At 40.6% G+C, this 16,935-nt stretch overlaps 1 protein-coding gene across 1 annotated transcript in view; it reads right to left on the reverse strand.

Annotated features, from left to right (window-relative positions):
• The window catches only part of EFHB (EF-hand domain family member B), a 48,977-nt gene extending 36,028 nt beyond the window's left edge, over nucleotides 1–12,949 (reverse strand). The window contains exon 1 of the mRNA XM_060010109.1: nucleotides 12,638–12,949. Coding sequence (XP_059866092.1) covers nucleotides 12,638–12,934 — 297 coding nt within the window. The 5' untranslated portion in view covers nucleotides 12,935–12,949. The remainder of the gene's footprint in view (nucleotides 1–12,637) is intronic.
• Nucleotides 12,950–16,935: the final 3,986 nt, after the last annotated feature.

Raw genomic sequence — 16,935 nt, forward strand, 5'->3', positions numbered from 1 at the left:
CTGTGCACTGCTACAAAGAGTAGCCCCTGCTCTCCGCAACCAGAGAAAGCTCGTGCACAGCAACAAAAACCCAGCACAGCCAAAAATTAATTAATTGATTGATTGATAGAAAAAAAGAGATTAAGAGAGTATCTTGATGACACCTCTGTGTACAAAAGAGGAAGCCCATAGACATGGTCAGACAGAGAAGTTAATTGCTTTGCTAAAAAATGGGAGAAAATATGAAGTCTTGATGGGATAGACTAAAGAAGGATTAAGAGAGATGAGAGAAAGACTGAGAAAGAGGTGGGAGAAGGGAATGATCTAGCAACAAGGTCAGAGGCCGGGGGGGCCCAAGATGCGAAACTGGCCAGTCACAAGCAGTCCAACCTTAATGCCAAATCTTGGGTAAATTCTACTTACACAACTACACAATGGGAGAAGAACCTTAGGTTAAAAAGGAAAGGGGCTGTGCTCTAACTTGAGCTGAACCAGGGTGGGGAAAAGAAAGGAGGGATGCAAGTGATTTTTTAAAATTTCTTTTTGTTTGTTTTTTATTTTATTTATTTGTTTGTTTGTTGTTTGAGATACAAGTGATTTTTAATTCAGCTGGAGATGGTAAGAAATCTCAGAGATATCAGGGAACATAAAGTCTCTCTTGCTATACATGTTATAGAAGCTCCAGCCATTCTTTTAAATATTTAATGTAAAGATTAACTCATAAGGAATGGAGATGTGGTACATATATACAATGGAATATTACTCAGCCATTAAAAGGAATGAAATCATGCCATTTGCAGCAACATGGGTGGACCTAGAGATTGTCATACTGAGTGAAGTAAGTCAGACAGAGAAAGAGAAAGAGAAAGGAATCTAACAAGAAATGATATAAATGAACTTATTTACAAAATGGAAACAGACTTGCAGAGTTAAAGAACAAACTTACGGTTACCGGGGGAAGGGTTGGGGGAAGGGATAGTTAGGGAGTTTGGGATTAACATGTACACACTGCTCTATTTAAAATGTATAACCAACAAGGACCCACTGTATAGCACAGGGAACTCTTGTTCAATATTATGTAACAACCTAAATGGGAAAAGAATTTGAAAAAGAATAGATACATTCATATACATAACTGAATCAGTTTGCTCTACACCTGAAACGATATATCACAACCTTGTTAATCAACTATACTCCAATATAAAATAAAAAGTTAAAAAGAAAAAAGACTAATTCCTAAGGCTGAGGGTACCCAGGGCAGCTACTCGCCAGATGCTACATGATGAGAGAGATGGAAGGAAGATGACTTTACTTGTCCGTCATCTGCTGACTTTCCAAGTGTTTGACATTGGATATTCCAGGTTTCTATCACTGTAAACATTCTGTTGGACAGAAATGCCTTTGGTATTCCTCATCGAGTCGCCTACTTGAAAAGCAATTTGATTCCAAATCAGTAGCTGTAATCAGGTTTGGATGTTCTCAGGCCATTTGATTGGGGACACAAAGATGGAAGCCATTATGTCTGATTTCTATCTACAGTGTCATGTTATGTGTGACAAGTCTCGCTCCAGTCATGGATCTCTTTTTATCTCTTTTTATTTCAGTTGTTTTCAAGGATGCCTGTTCATCAATTCGAGATGTGAAGGATAGCAGAATTTGCCACCCCCAAATATGCCTCTTTGGCATAAGGATTGTTTTCAACCAATTATTTTAAGAAACAGCAGAAGCTCTGAAAACAGAGTAGAAGTTACCCTTTTGTAAGGGACATGTACATTTTACAAAGGAAATCGCTTGTAAAGGTGTTTCCCTCTCTGTACTAGGAAGAGAAGGTTGACTCTAAATGTTCAGGAACTCTTATCAATGGAGAAGGCACTGATGTAATCTGCATAATAAACCTTACCCTTGTTTATCATGCTTTCCGTGGTAACCTCCCATAGCTGGCCTTCTTTTCGCCCCAACATCTTTTTTTTTTTTTTTTCATAGTTAGATGAGTTTTCTTCTTTTGTTGAAGTATAGTTGATTTACAATGTTGTGTTAATTTCTGCTGTACAGCAAAGTGATTCAGTTATTTTTTTAATATTCTTTTCCTTTGTGGTTAATATAGTTCTCTGTCAACATCCTATTTTTTTATAAGATTTTTTTTTGATGTGGGCCATTTTTAAAGTCTTTATTGAATTTGTTACAATACTGCTTCTGTTTTATGTTTTTGGTTTTTTGGCCTCGAGGTATGTGGGATCTTAGCTCCTCGATCTGGGATCAAACCTGCACCCCCTGCATTGGAAGATGAAGTCTTAACCACTGGACCGCCAGGGAAGTCCCCCAACATCCTTTTTTGTCTGTAGCTAAAGATGGTATTTAAGGTGGTGACTTGGGCCATCTTGGGACTTCCTTACTCAGTTTTCCTGGGTATCTTCCATGTATACATGAGGTATACGTGTTAATAAATGTGTTTGCTTTTCTCTTGTTAATCTGTCTTTTGTCACAGGAAGTCTCAGCCAAGAACTCAGAAAGGCAGAGGGAAAATTATTTTCCCTCCCCTATTATTTCTCCATCAAGCTCCACAACATGGATATACTCTATTCTTCATAGCCTACACTTTGAATCTGGCTATCCCAAACATGCTTCCCAAGTTTGGTGAAAATCTGTTGTGTAATTTTTCATGTGGTCCAGTAAGAGACAAAAGGGGGCTTCCCTGGTGGCGCAGTGGTTGAGAGTCCGCCTGCCGATGCAGGGGACACGGGTTCGTGCCCCAGTACGGGAAGATCCCACATGCCGCGGAGCGGCTGGGCCCGTGAGCCATGGCCGCTGAGCCTGCGCGTGCGGAGCCCGTGCTCCGCAACGGGAGAGGCCACAACAGTGACAGGCCCGCGTACCGCAAAAAAAAAAAAAGAGAGAGACAAACGGAATGAACTTTTGTTTTATTTATATAGATATAAACACACTAAATACGCAACAACAGGCAAATGGTTAAATAAAATATGGTACCTTCAGAAGATATGCTATCGTGGAATCATTTAAAATGATGTATATACATCATTTTAATGGTATAGGAAAATGTTCATGAATTTAAAACAAAGACGTAAATTTGCATCGTACAAATTCAAAGAATCACGTCTCTATCTGCAATATGCACAGAACACCATAGACAAAAAGTTGTTAGTTGTGATCACCATTTCTGAGTGGTGAGGTTCCATGTGCTTTTATTTTCTTCTTTGTACTGTTTTCTCAATATTTTACTGCGTACTGCTTTATTACCCAAAAGGAAGCAATGAAGGTTTTCAAAAAATCTATAAACAGTATCAAATAGAAGGGAAACAGCTGCAAGAGCCCTAAAAGTAATAATGAAAATCAAGTATATGCAGAGCCAGGACGGAACTTAAGAGCAGCTTTAACGGTCACCTTAAGTTCTACTTCCTGAGCTCTAAAGGGGGGACCTCTGCTGATCCTAGGGACCCCTTAACCCGAGAAAGGGAACAATGATCTTTTCTGAGTCTTTTTCCTTTTGCCTCAAGGGCATTTGTTTTAATGTCTCGGAAATGTCTTTGATTTCATCCTTCAATCCTCTACTGAATGTTTATTTAGACTCTCTAAATAAGTTATATTTAAGTTCTAAAATGTCGTTTCTTCTTCTCTGGCTGTTCTTTTCTTTTTATTATTTTTATTTATTATTAATTTTTATTGGAGTATAGGTGCTTTACAATGTTGTGTTAGTTTCTGGCTGTTCTTTTAAAAGTTCCGATCTTGTCTTACGAATGCAACATCTTTCATCTCTCAAATAATTTTCCTGTGTGCTTACATTTCCCCTGCTCTCTCTGGGGTTTCTGTTAGCTTGTTTCGGCCCCTCTCTTCAAGCTGGCATCTGATCATCACAAAGTTTAAGACTCCACAGAGATGATTATGGAGCTCCCTGTGTTACAGGGCTTGTTGACTCTCAGGCTTTCCTATAAGATGATCAGTTAATGAGGCAGCCTTTATTTTGGTAGAGTCCCCCTATAAATTTTTTTTTCCTCTAGGCTATTCAGAATTTCCAGAGGCTAATAATAATGGTAATAATAACTGACAATAATAAAGCACATCACATAGGCTGGATACCATTCTAAGGGCTTCCTACATATTATTTCATTTAATACTCATAATGGTTTACACAAGGTAGGTACTATTATCATCTCCCTCATAAGCAAACTGAGGCACAGAGAGGTTGAGTAACAGGGTTACACTGCTCATATATTGGCAGATATCTGAGCCCAAGCAGGCTGGCTTCTGAGTCTCTACTCTTATCCGTCATGCCCTCCTGTCTCTCTAGTCACTGCCTACTGGTGAGAGGGTGGGCTTTACCCCCAGCTGCTGGCCCTTGAAGGGCCCACTGGGAGAGGAAGCTAGGGAAACTGCACTACAGAAACTACACTTTTACTTACTAACGTCCCATTTTCAGCCTGGAGCTGCCCTCCTGCCTTATCTTTGGCTTGGAGTCTTTTGACTCCAAAAGGCACTTTGGGAAAATAAATCCACAGTTTTGGTAGAACGGAGTGGGAGCTGGTGGAGAGAGGTGGGAATCATGGGAGCATAAAATGGAGGAGGGGAACTGGAAACCCAGCTACACTGAATTTGGACCTTCAACCAATCCTTCAGTTTTCAGATCCAAGTTTTACTACATCTTCTTCCACGGGCTGAGCTTCTCAGGGATTATTCCAGGCAAATGGGATCATTTCTGGTGGAAATTACCACCTGATTTCCCTCATATTTCATTTCCCCCTGCAAAATCAGTGGCCATGTCTCCATCTTCTTATTTTCTAAAATTTATTGAAATTTTTAAACTGTTGTGTCCTCTTTTATTTTCTTTTTCCTCATGGTTTATTATCTTAAGAAAAAAACAACAACAATTACAGGCCACAAAAGTCAGGAAATTAGCATGGATCTAATTCTAGTATCTAATATAAGGACCACATTCAAATATCACCAGTTGCCCCAGTACAGTCCTTTCTAGAAAAAGGAGTATATCCAAGGTCACAGCGTGAGTGCTTGGTTCCTCTGAAAACCAGACACCCCCATTAGCCATACAAGAGATTTATGAAGGGAAACACCTGTGAAAGATGAAGGGGGAGGCGGAGGGTAGGCAGGGAGAGCTTTCAGACCATGTCACCTGTGAAGGGAGAGCAGGAAGGAAGTATTAAGAAGGGCTTCAGGCCACAGCACAGTTCTGAGAACACTTTGGCCAGGCCAGTGTGTGGTCTCTGAGACTACGTTTCCCATTAAAGGAATCTGTGTTGGCCAAACAAGTTCAGTTCTAGAGTCCCTGCCTTGCTCTGTCCTGGGTAGTGTGGCCTGGTGAAGGAATGCTGCAGGGGATTCATGGGGCAGCAGGTGGAGGCTGTCAACCGGCTACACTCTTCCCGCCACTCCTGACCCCGGCCCAGACCCCCACCCAGCAGGTCCTCTTGAGGGTAGTCAGAATCCAAGTGCCTCGGTAACCAGCACACATGCATAGCATTTACTTGTCATGTCTGTTCTGTCTTCTTTGGTCAGGAACAGTTCCTAATGTTCTCTTGTCTTTTATGACCTTGACAATTTTTGAGTATAGGTCAGTTATTTTGTTAAATGATCCTCAGTTTGGGTTTGACTAGTGTTCTCTTATGATGAAAGTTATACATTTTTGTCAGGGCTATCAGAGAAACAATGCTGTGTTTTTCTACCAGGAAGCCCACACTGTCAATTTGTCCTATTAGTGTTAACTTTGATCACTAAAGGAAGGTAAAGCCAGCTAGGTTTCTCCACTGTAAAGCTTGTAATCAATAATTATTCTATGTAATGGATAAACAACAAGGTCCTACTGTAAAGCACAGGGAACTATATTCAATATCCTGTGATAAACGTACTGGAAAAGAATATAAAAAAGATTTATATGTGTAACTGAATCACATTGCTGTACGGCAGAGATTAACACAACATTGTAAATCAACTATGCATCAATTTAAAAAATTATTATGTGTAAATATCCAGTTCCTCACTAAACTTTTACTTACTGTTTTAATATCCACTGATGACTCTGACCTAAATCATTACTACTATGACGGTTGCCAAATGGTGACTTTCTAATTCCATCATTCCATCTGTGCTATACTGCAAGGAATTATTTTTTTCTTGCTATTTTTTCAATCACTCATGTATTTATATCAGTATGGGCTCATGGATTTCTGTTTTATTCAATGGTAATTTCTTAATTGAAGTACAGTTCATTTACAATATTGTGTTAGTTTTCCATTTACAGCAGTGATTTGGTTAATTTTTTTTCAATTTTTTTCCCATAGTTTATTACAAGATATTGAATATAGCTCCCTGTGCTATACAGTAGGTCCTTGTTGTTCATCTATTTTATATATGGCAGTGTGTATCTGTTAATCCCAAACTCCTAATTTATCTCTCCCTCCCTTCTCCTTTTATTCAATATTAATTTTATTCAGTGCTCAAAGTATAACAGTTTGGGCCACTGGGAGCTCCTTCAAGCTTGTTTCTGCACCCCTTTGACATATCTGCATTATTCTTTGAGCACTTACTTACTTTTTAGTTCTCAACGGTGTTCCAAGTTCATATCGTACTACACCAGGCCTAGAGTCAGCCATTCCCCCAAAGAGTCCTGATTCCTTTTAGTAGAGAATGATATTTAGAAATCAAGATCCCGGTTCTGGTGTGCTCATTGCTACTAAGTAAACATTGTTTCTAGATCCTCTTAGAGGATGGAGCTAGGAAATGTGTGGTGTATACACACCCCACACATTTGCATCTATATCAATTCTATGATACTCTGTTTAGTTAAATGTTTAGCTTAGATATTGACAAGGATATAGACATAGATGATATAGATATAGATGATATAGACATAGACATAGACATAATACCATGAGTTTCCACCAATACCTCCAATCACAATCCAACACAACAGGATTCCTTCTATCCTTCTCCTTTTCGTATTAGTAAGTTTTTTCTCTACCAGTAAGAAACCTGGCTTCTACTGTTCTTGGTCTTTACTTATCTGCTCAGGCTCTCTGTCTGTAATCAAACTCCCAACTGCACTGACCACCTCCTCACTCAGGCACCTCCTTCCTCAGTTCCCAGCCACAGCAGCGCCACCTCCCTTGGCCAGCTTGTCAGTTGGTCCCCAATATGACAGGTTTCAGTGACCAAGTATGATTCAAGTCAACTCAGGAAGGTTGATATGAGACCATTTTCAGCTGCTAAAGACCCACTGACCCATAATCATCCACTCTCCAAACTCCGTGTGGGCTGGCATAACGGTCCGATCTCTCCCTTGGTCAAGATCACTCTGTTTTGCTCATAGATATCCCTAACTCGGAAAATCTCAGCAAAAATTTAGGAATGATGGCATCAATCTTTCTGCCCAGAAGGCCCTGAACCCGTTAGGCAAATAAAACCACCCACTTCGCAGAATTCTGCAGAGATTGGCTCTTTGCAAATTCAGACAAAATGAATCTTTGTGACTTTTTTTTTTTTTTTTGAGTATCAGGGCTTGCGTGACTATCAGGTTCTCACAAGATTTACAAATAGGTGACCCCTTTGCCTCTACCCATCCCTCAAATAGCTATCAGGGTCTCTTTGTGTAGAAGAGGAAAAAAATAAGGCATCCCTTTGCATGACATTTACCACATTGTAAAATCATTGGTCTATTGGTCTCAAGTCTCTAGACTGTAAGGTTTTTGGAAAGCCAGTACTGTATCATTTTTCATCTTTGTAGCCCTAGCATCTAACATACTGTCTAGTCATTGTAGACAATATTATCTTTTTAAAACCTTTCTTTGAAACTTTCCTTCCTTCCTCCTCTTTGTACTTCAGGCTTCAATACCATTTATCAATGCACTTTGTAAGGTTCAGTTGTTTAGTCTTAATAACCCCAAGGTTTCTGCCATAGTCAGTGCATTAATGTCAATCAAGGGACAGTATCAGGATGTCTTGGAGAAATGACCATTAGAGAGATTTTGATCTCTACCAGAGTGCTGTCCAAGAGCCCTTCCAAGGGTCTACACAGAGAGGACCTCGTTTTACCAGACTCTTTAGTTCTTGAAGAGCACTCCAAAAATCTCCTCTTGGGCCACCATTTCTTGGCTTTTCCTGAATACAGGTCCTTGCTGCTATACCAATGACTGTACCAGCAGTCATTGCTGCTATACCAATGCTGCTATACCAGTGACTATACCAGCAGGACTAGAAGGCCTAATGGGGTCTCATAAATCCATCAGAGCAGACCTTCACTTGCAGCCAACTCTGGGCAGCAACTTCAAACCACAGGATGAGTGTCCTTACAATGAGATGCATCTGTTCCCCTCCCCCCAATACTGGAACGGCCTCTCGTGGAGATGACAGTTTCCTGAGCGCACCCTGATGAAAAGCTAGTGTCCTCGCAGGTTGATTTTAGCAGGTTCTTCACAGAGGTATTTCCATCTGAGCTCTGCTCACTGTCATACTTGAAAATGGGTTTTGACCTCTCCCAAATGAACTTCTTCCCTTCTCTGAAACTGGATGAACTCAGGGGCACCAAATACTTCACCATCCCATCCCTTGATCAGGATGCTGGGGATCTCCTATTCTTTTCCTTTCAGTTGTACGCGTTCCACTAAACCTACGAGAAGTAGATAATGCACACAATATCTAAACTCTTACAAGCATAAAGAAAATGAAAATATGGAAGTCTTCTCAATTCTTTTCATGTGCTAGCATCCCCCTAATACCAAACTCCAAGAAAGATAACCCAAAAAGGAAAACTGTCCAATATTACATGGGATCGTAGATGCAAAAATCCCACTAAAAAACTGGCAAATCAAACCCTAGAATATATTATAATAATAATACATCACAACCAAGTAGGGTTTAGCCCAAAAATATGAAGATGGTTTGTTATTAGAAAATTAACCATATTAATTCAGAAAAAGATATATTTCAACAAATGTGGGGAAAGCTCTTCATAGTTCAAGCTCTATTCCTGACTTTTAAACATACTTAGCAAACTGGGAATGGATATGGCAAAAATAATACTTAATGGTGAACCGTTAGAATCATTCCCATTAAAGTCTGAAAAGTGACTTTTCAATATTGTGTTATTGATCGTAGGCAATGCGGTGAGATAGGAAATTGAAATGAGAGTTATATATATTAAAGAAGGAAAGACAAAAGTGTCAATATGATTGTCTACCTAGCAAATTCAAAAGAAATAATAAGCAATTAAGACCAATCAGAGTTCAGCAAGATGACCAGATATAAGAATTTAAAAAAACAAAACAATGAAAACAAACATATGAAACAATTTTCAAACTCATTATAAATCAAAGAAATGTGAATTAAAACAATGCCTTACAAATCATTATTAATTTTTAAAACTTAGTGGTACAATCTTTTAGGAAGGGATTTGGCAACAAGAACTAGAGAAAGATTCATCGTTTGGCTTCTGTTGAAACTCTATCCTAAGGAAATATTCTAAGACATATACATAAAGAAGTTCATAGACTATTTTTACATTTACAGAAAAATCTGGAAAAAAATCTATTGTCCAAAAAGAGAGGGAATGAGTTATCTAAAGAATCATATATGGTATACACTACCAAGCGTAAGATAGATAGCTAGTGGGAGGCAGCTGCATAGCACAGGGAGATCAGCTCAGTGCTTTGTGACCACCTGGAGGGGTGTGGGATAGGGAGGGTGGGAGGGAGGGAGATGCAGGAGGGAGGAGATATGGGAACATATGTATATGTATAACTGATTCACTTTGTTATAAAGCAGAAACTAACGCACCATTGTAAAGCAATTATACTCCAATAAAGATGTAAAAAAAAAAAAGGAAGCATATATGGGCTTAAAGAAATATTGCTTTTATCACTAAAACATCTTTTAAGTTCTCTGTAATAACACTGAAAAATTTATTAAATAATAGTAAGTGAAAAGTCAAGACAATTTTTATGCTTGCTGTAACAACTACATAAAAATGATTAGGAGAAAAGTGTCATGGGAAGTATATAGTACAGTCTAGAACTCAGACTCTTGAATTGGAAGTGGTGACTTCAAATCCTGGGGCTACTACTTCTTAGCTGTAAGACTTTGGCCAAATTATTTAATTTTCCTCAGTTTCCTCACCGGTAAAGAGTTAATACCTGCAAAGCTCCATGGGTAGCAATGTTGATATAGTAAAGCCACTGATAACAATTAATGTGAGGGCAGCAAAGTGCCAGTAGGCATAGTGTTAGGGTGATAAGATTATTGTGTTTTCATTCCTGTTTTCTAAATTTTCCATGTTATTATCTTTGTTTTATAGTGAAAGTAGATATTTTAATATTTAAAAAATTATTTTAAAAGGAACCTTGTTTCTAATCTAGGCTAATCTCTCCTCTGGGCTGTGATCCCGTTTCCACTCCCTCCTGCTTTTCTGGGGTCTGGTTCCACCCATTATCTCGTTTGTGTTATCTCAAACTCCCCTACTGATTCACTAAATAAGTAAAATTATTCCTAAATGGAATCTTTACTCTGTTCTCTTCACTGTCACACTTCTTAGGAGAAAAAAAAAAGTTACAATAGTTTTCTCCAATTCTAATTTCACTCTTCAGTATATTGGAATCTGCATTCTCACTATGTTGCTAATTCCCTTAATGCCCAAAGCTAATTCATCTTTATTCTATTTACCCTATCGGAGACGTTTTAACACTGCTGGTCACTTTCTCCTTGAAGCTCTCTTCCCTGTCCTCTCACATTTTTTTTTTTTTCCTCTCACATTTAGAAAGGAGGACGTGAGCGGTAGCAGGAAGCAGAGGTTTTAGAACTGCCTGTATTGGAAACCGGAAGCTGGTTTCTCCTTGTATGTGAGATCAGGTCTGAAGCCATAGACCCATAGACTGCAGAACCGATCCAGAATGGAGAAGCAGGCATGGTCAAGTGAGAAGAGAGTGGCTGGGGAAATCCAATAACGGAACCAGAAAGCAAAGTGGGTCAAAGACAAAAGAACACTCTGACTCCCAAGGGGAACAAAAGTCTGCAGATGCCAAAAAAAAAGTTCTGCAGAATCCCTGTGACCACTTCAGCAGAATTGTGTTCTCTAATGTCTCCTTTACTCCCAGAATACTTCAAGGATCCTCCCTTTATGTTGCTCAATACCACCCTCTCAGACTCACCTCTTTCTTCTCTGTTTTTTCTCCCACATAATCATCCAGCCTTCCTTCCATTTATCAAACATATATTTACTGAATGACCAGTATAAGCTGGACATCATGATATGCCATGAAGCGACATGATAAATAAGAGAAAATCCTTGTCATCAAGAACTCACCTAGTTGACATTTCTTTCTCTGATCATCTCATGTGTTTCCCAAGGTAAGATCTTGCCTAGACCTTCTTTGTCCCATTTCCACCCATGGCTCCAACTGTCTGCCTGGCTTTTCCATCTGATACCCTGTAAATAACTGAAACTCAGGATGGCCAACACCAGATATTCATGTGTCACCAAACCGGAAGATGTCTCATTATCAAACTAGAAACTCCTAAGTCATCCATTAACTTCCCTCTCTTTCACCACATAGATCCACAACTGGATGGCAATTCTTAACAATACCATCTCCTAAAAGGTTCTCAGAATTGCTCTCTCCTCTCCAATTCTTTCCAACTCTACATTAATTTCAGGCCATCATTACCCTGAAATAACCTTCTAACTTTTTCCTGTCATCCAATATCTTCCCCTTCCAGTCCACCATTATTATTGATATCAGAATTATCTTTTCAAAAGGCAAATTTTATTCATTTCTTCCCTCATGAAGATCCACCATTGCTTCTGTACCCATACGTTTTACCCCTGCATTCGGGACCTTTAGATTTCTTCTTCATCTCTTACCACCATGCTGGCTAAACAGAATTGCTTATACCTCCCAACACAAGAAGCTTTGGTCACACTCCATGCCATTCTTTGCCCAAGATGCTCCAACCGTTTCCATCTGACAAATACTGACACCTTTCTAAATTAGCTGAAATATTACTTGCTCTGTAAAGCCTTTCCTATCTCCTCCAAAACAATTGTCCAAACTCTCCATTGCACTTCATATTTAGAGTGTACTTCTATTAAGGAAGAATGTTTTCTATGCATTTAGACATCTATATAATATTTGTTTAGTTATTGCCTCCAACATTGGAGTGAGAGCCTAAACCCATGGGATTAGAATCATGTGCTTCTCATTTGATAGTGCCCTGGACCCAGCATAAGGACCACCACAAGTCTTTGCTGAAAGAATAAATAACTCACAGAATAATGAATAGAAAAAGCAAACTGTTTTTGGAAAAAGTACATGAATATTAGGATATAACATGTATTACAGTTGGAGGGTTGAGAAAATGCAGATTGAGGAATGAAATGTAGGTCAAAGGAGAAAGGAGGGAGAAATCAAGAGGACCCATTCGTGTGCACAGAAAACAAAGCTGACATTAGAAAAGAAGGCAGAGAGTCAGAGGAGATCGGACAGAATAACAGCTGGAAAGAGTCTCTTGGGACAAGGAATATCAGAATCTCAACAAAATCTCTGCAATTTGACTCTGCAAATCCAAACAAGTCTCACTCGTTTATCATCTTGATAGAGACATGGCTATACATAGTTCCTACGGAAAGTACTAGGAAAAAACTTACACTTGGCCAGCAAGGCAACCGATCAAAAAATTTCCCAGAGTATATGGGTCTGATGCGATCTGGAGGTTCTACTCCTGGTTCAATGTTCTCAGTCTCCCTTTGCTCTTCAGGTTGTTGAGCCAACTGGCACTCAGAAGGTTCTATCACCAAGCCCATTTGGGGTTCTGTAGGCTTAGTTTCATCTGGATCCTCTGGTTGGGGGAACCCCATGTCCACCTGCACAGGAGGCTGTATCTCCACGCTGGGCTTCATCACCACACAGGTGGACTCTTTTTCCAGTCCCCGTCTAGGTTCCATACCCAAAGTAGGTTGCTTCCCCACTGAAGCCCCTAACTCTTCAGGGTCACCAGCCACAGGACATCTCCTGCTGCCTAGAGCCTGTGGACTTTCACACACCAGGCCCAGTGGAGACTGTGTTACCCTTCCAGGACGACACCCTGCCAGAAAACGCTCATTTTCTAAACCTGCTCTTCCTGGCAACATTCTCAGAGGACATTTTGTTTCCTGTGAGGCTGAGACCCTGCTGACTCCTAAATTACTCCCGTCCATGAAAGCCCTAGAAATATTCTGTCTTTTTAATCTTATATCAAGCCCATTGCTCGATGGACATTTTGTTTCCGGTGAAGCCATCCTCTCCTCATATTTATTACTGCATGGAGAATCTTCTTTTCCTAATCCCACTCTGAGCCCCAACTCCGTGGGAGATGTTGTTCCCATGAAGACCCTTCTCTCTCCTAAGTCATCTTTTCCTTCCTGGGTGAGTGCCACGTCCATGCTCAGGGGAGATTTCCTCTCAGATACCGTCATTCCTCCAAGGGCACTCATCTCTAAGGGGTAAGCTGCACCTGGCTAGAGGGAAGATCCCAATCCCTTGGAGCGCCCCAACCCTTTGGGGGACCCCGCTCTTACGAAAGAGCACATCTCCACTCGGACTTCCTGCCCACTGCTTCCTGCCCGCCACTTCACACCTAGCAGAATTCACTGGGGAAAAGAAGATGGAGGTCTGTTTACCCAGTTACCTGGGAAACGGGGGCGGGGCTTGGAGCGCAGCTCTTTCCAGGGCAGGACCCCCACCCATCTCTCTCCCTCTTTCTCCTCTCCCCCACTCTCTCCTCTTTCTCTCTCCCTCATTCCCCCTATTCTCCCTTATTCCTTCTCTCTTTTTCCCTCCTTCTTTAGTTGATTTGGAGGGCAGGAAAACTTGAAGGATGTGGTCTTGGGCTCCAGATCAAATGACCCCAAACTTCTCTTTGGTTTCCCAAGCAACGCGGTCCCGTTAGGATGGGTTCAGCCAGGGGCCTACTCCTGGCCACGGCCTATTAATTTTACTGGCGATCAGAGAATAAATAACCCTCTTTCTGGTGGTGACCACCAATTTTAGATCCTTCCTTGTGAAAGTACATGCACACTGCATGTAGTTCTTTCAGCACTTAAGACATCCTTTAAAAATTCTGTAAAGTTACTATATTTGGCAGCTGTGGTAAGGAACATCTTAAAGTCTTTGAAAACACACTCCAATAAATAGGCTTTAAATAGCATTTCAAGTAAATATATTAAAATTTGAAATGCGTTACACAGTAATGCATATTGACTTTTTAAAATAATGTGGCGAACTCAAAATTAAGTATGGGATTTTTTTTAAACTCAAGGTTTAATGAATGTATATTTGGTGAATATTTGTCATGTTCTACACATACAGGGGATACAGAACACCTCGCTTAGAATTTGAATGAAATTTATGAGATTCCACTTTTTTAAGAAAGCCTCATGAAAAACTTGCAAAGTCCAAATTTTTTTTTTTTTTTTTTCTGTACGCGGGCCTCTCACTGTTGTGGCCTCTCCCGTTGCGGAGCACGGGCTCCGGACGCGCAGGCTCTGCAGCCATGGCTCACGGGCCCAGCCGCTCCGCGGCATGTGGGATCCTCCCGGACCGGGACACGAACCCGTGTTTCCTGCATCGGCAGGCGGACTCTCAACCACTGCGCTACCAGGGAAGCCCCCAAATTTTTTTTAAAAGTGGTTAAGGGATACTATTTTACATTTGTAAAAACAGTGTACTGTAATTTTCTAGATAGCTAGTATACATATTCTTCTCCCCCTAAGCAATTTAAATGACTTGATTGTGTGTAAATCAAGGTATGTCTGTATAAGTGTTCATTCGATTCTTTTGTTTACAACTATCTACAGTACTGAGTCCTCATTTTGTGTCAGTTCTGGGAATACAATGGACTAAGCTAATCCCTACCTCATAGAATTTATATTCTAGTAGGGATAGATAACCATCAAGTAAAGCAATAAATAAGATCATTTCACATGATGAGTGATGAGTACCATGAAGAAAACAGAACACTTTGATATGGAGGGAAGCTACTTTAGAATTGATGGGCTTAGAAATCCCTTAGGTATGTGACCTTGAGCTGAGGCTTTCATGATGTCCTACAAAGACACTAGCTTTTAAACCTGAATAGCTCAAGTTTCCATAGCCTTTTTCTCACTGCCTTGCCACCATGCCTACAATTCCTTATGCCAGAATTACCTTTCGGTTTGTCTCCAGACAGTCCCATTTAAAAGTGAATGTTACCATTCATTACCATCTATGCAAAGAGTCATTCTTCAACTACACAATGGAAAGATTTCCTGGAGGAGAAGGTAGAAGACATGGAGTGTTGTGGATGATTGAGAGATGCAAGATGCTGGGAATTCCTGAGTCGGTGTTTAGAGATTTGAGGGCAAAGGCAGCACTAAGGGCAGTGTTCAGTTCTGCATGACTTTATTTAGGCTCCATCCATTTTGTAGCTTCCTTAAGAAATTTTACCACCTAGTAGTTAAACAGGAGAGAAGGGGGCAGGGCACAACCTTTAAAAGAATAACATAGCCCGAGGACACGACATAAACAGATTAGAACAAAATAGGTCCAAGATGGTGGACAAGTCGACTTCCACTAGACCTAGAGCCTCAGTATATGATCATTGTAACACATCAGCAAGCTGATGACACACCCACAGGCGCCGTGACAGTTCCAAGACCAACCATAAAGGTCAAAAAGTGGACGGTGGCCCCATTCCTAGAAATCCCCATCTCTTCCCCAAAATAGCTGGAATACTCCTCCCACTCTTTAGCCTATGAAATTACCCACCCCTATAAAAACTGACAACCCCCCTACCCTGGTGCTCTTCTCACCTTCTGAGATGGCCCACACTCTGTCTATGGAGTGTGTTTCTCTCTAAATAAATCCACTTCTTACCTATCACTTTGTCTCTCACTGAATTCTTTCTGCGATGAGACATCAAGAACATGAGCTTCATTAAGTCCTGAGACTAGGTGTGATCTCCATTAAAAGACCATGGGTTCAAGTCCCAATCTGGGTTTTGGCTGGGTTTGGGTCCCGGCCTGTGGGTTCAAGTCCCACTCCAAGTTACACGGTTTCAGTAGGATCTCCCATTTGCTACTAGAATGTATCCAATTATCAGTCCTCCTCAGTTATCCAGAGTTAGGGGGAAAAAAAACACAGGCCTATTGTGAGTGGCAGTACAAGAGCAAAGCTTTACTGTGGCATTTCCATCTCTCCAAAATTACTACTGGATCTTAGAGGTACCAGCCACTGGAGCAGAACTCCCCAGGCAAACATTATGACTAAACTATAAAATACTGTGGAATATATTCATGAATACAGAGAATTGGGGTTTTTGGCCTTGCCTCACAGCTTGCAGGATCTTAGTTCCCTGACCATTGAACACAGGCCCCAGCAATGAAAGCACTGCTAACCTCTGGAAAGCCAGGAATTCCCTCACGAAGGAAGTGAATTAAAAGACAAAATTGGTAGAAAGTCGGACTCCCCTGCTGGTCCAGTGGGTAAGACTCTGCTCTGTGCTCCCAATGCAGAGAGCCCGGTTTTGACCTCTGGTCGGGGAACTAGATCCTGCATGCATGCCACAACTAAGAAATCTGCATGCCTCAACAAAGATCCTGTGTGCCTCACCTAAGACGCGGCACAGCCAAAATAAATAAATATTTTAAAAATTGGTAGAAAGAAATGAATGAGGAAGCAATACCCTAGAACAATGATGGGGAGTTCCTAACAATGTATAAATTTCAGCATCCAGGTGTTATTTGTGAGGACTTAAGTCAAATGTTCACCATTCTAAATGTAATTAAGCTTGGGAATTCCCTGGTGGTTCAGTAGTTAGTGACTCAGTGCTTTCACTGTGGAAGGCGGGGTTTTATCCCTGGTCAGGGAACTAAGATTGCACAAGCTGCATGGTGTGGCAAAAAAAAAAAAATGCAATTAAGCTCACAAA

The sequence above is a fragment of the Delphinus delphis genome, chromosome 4 (assembly GCF_949987515.2).
Source record: "Delphinus delphis chromosome 4, mDelDel1.2, whole genome shotgun sequence".
NCBI classification, from domain to species: Eukaryota; Metazoa; Chordata; class Mammalia; order Artiodactyla; family Delphinidae; genus Delphinus; species Delphinus delphis.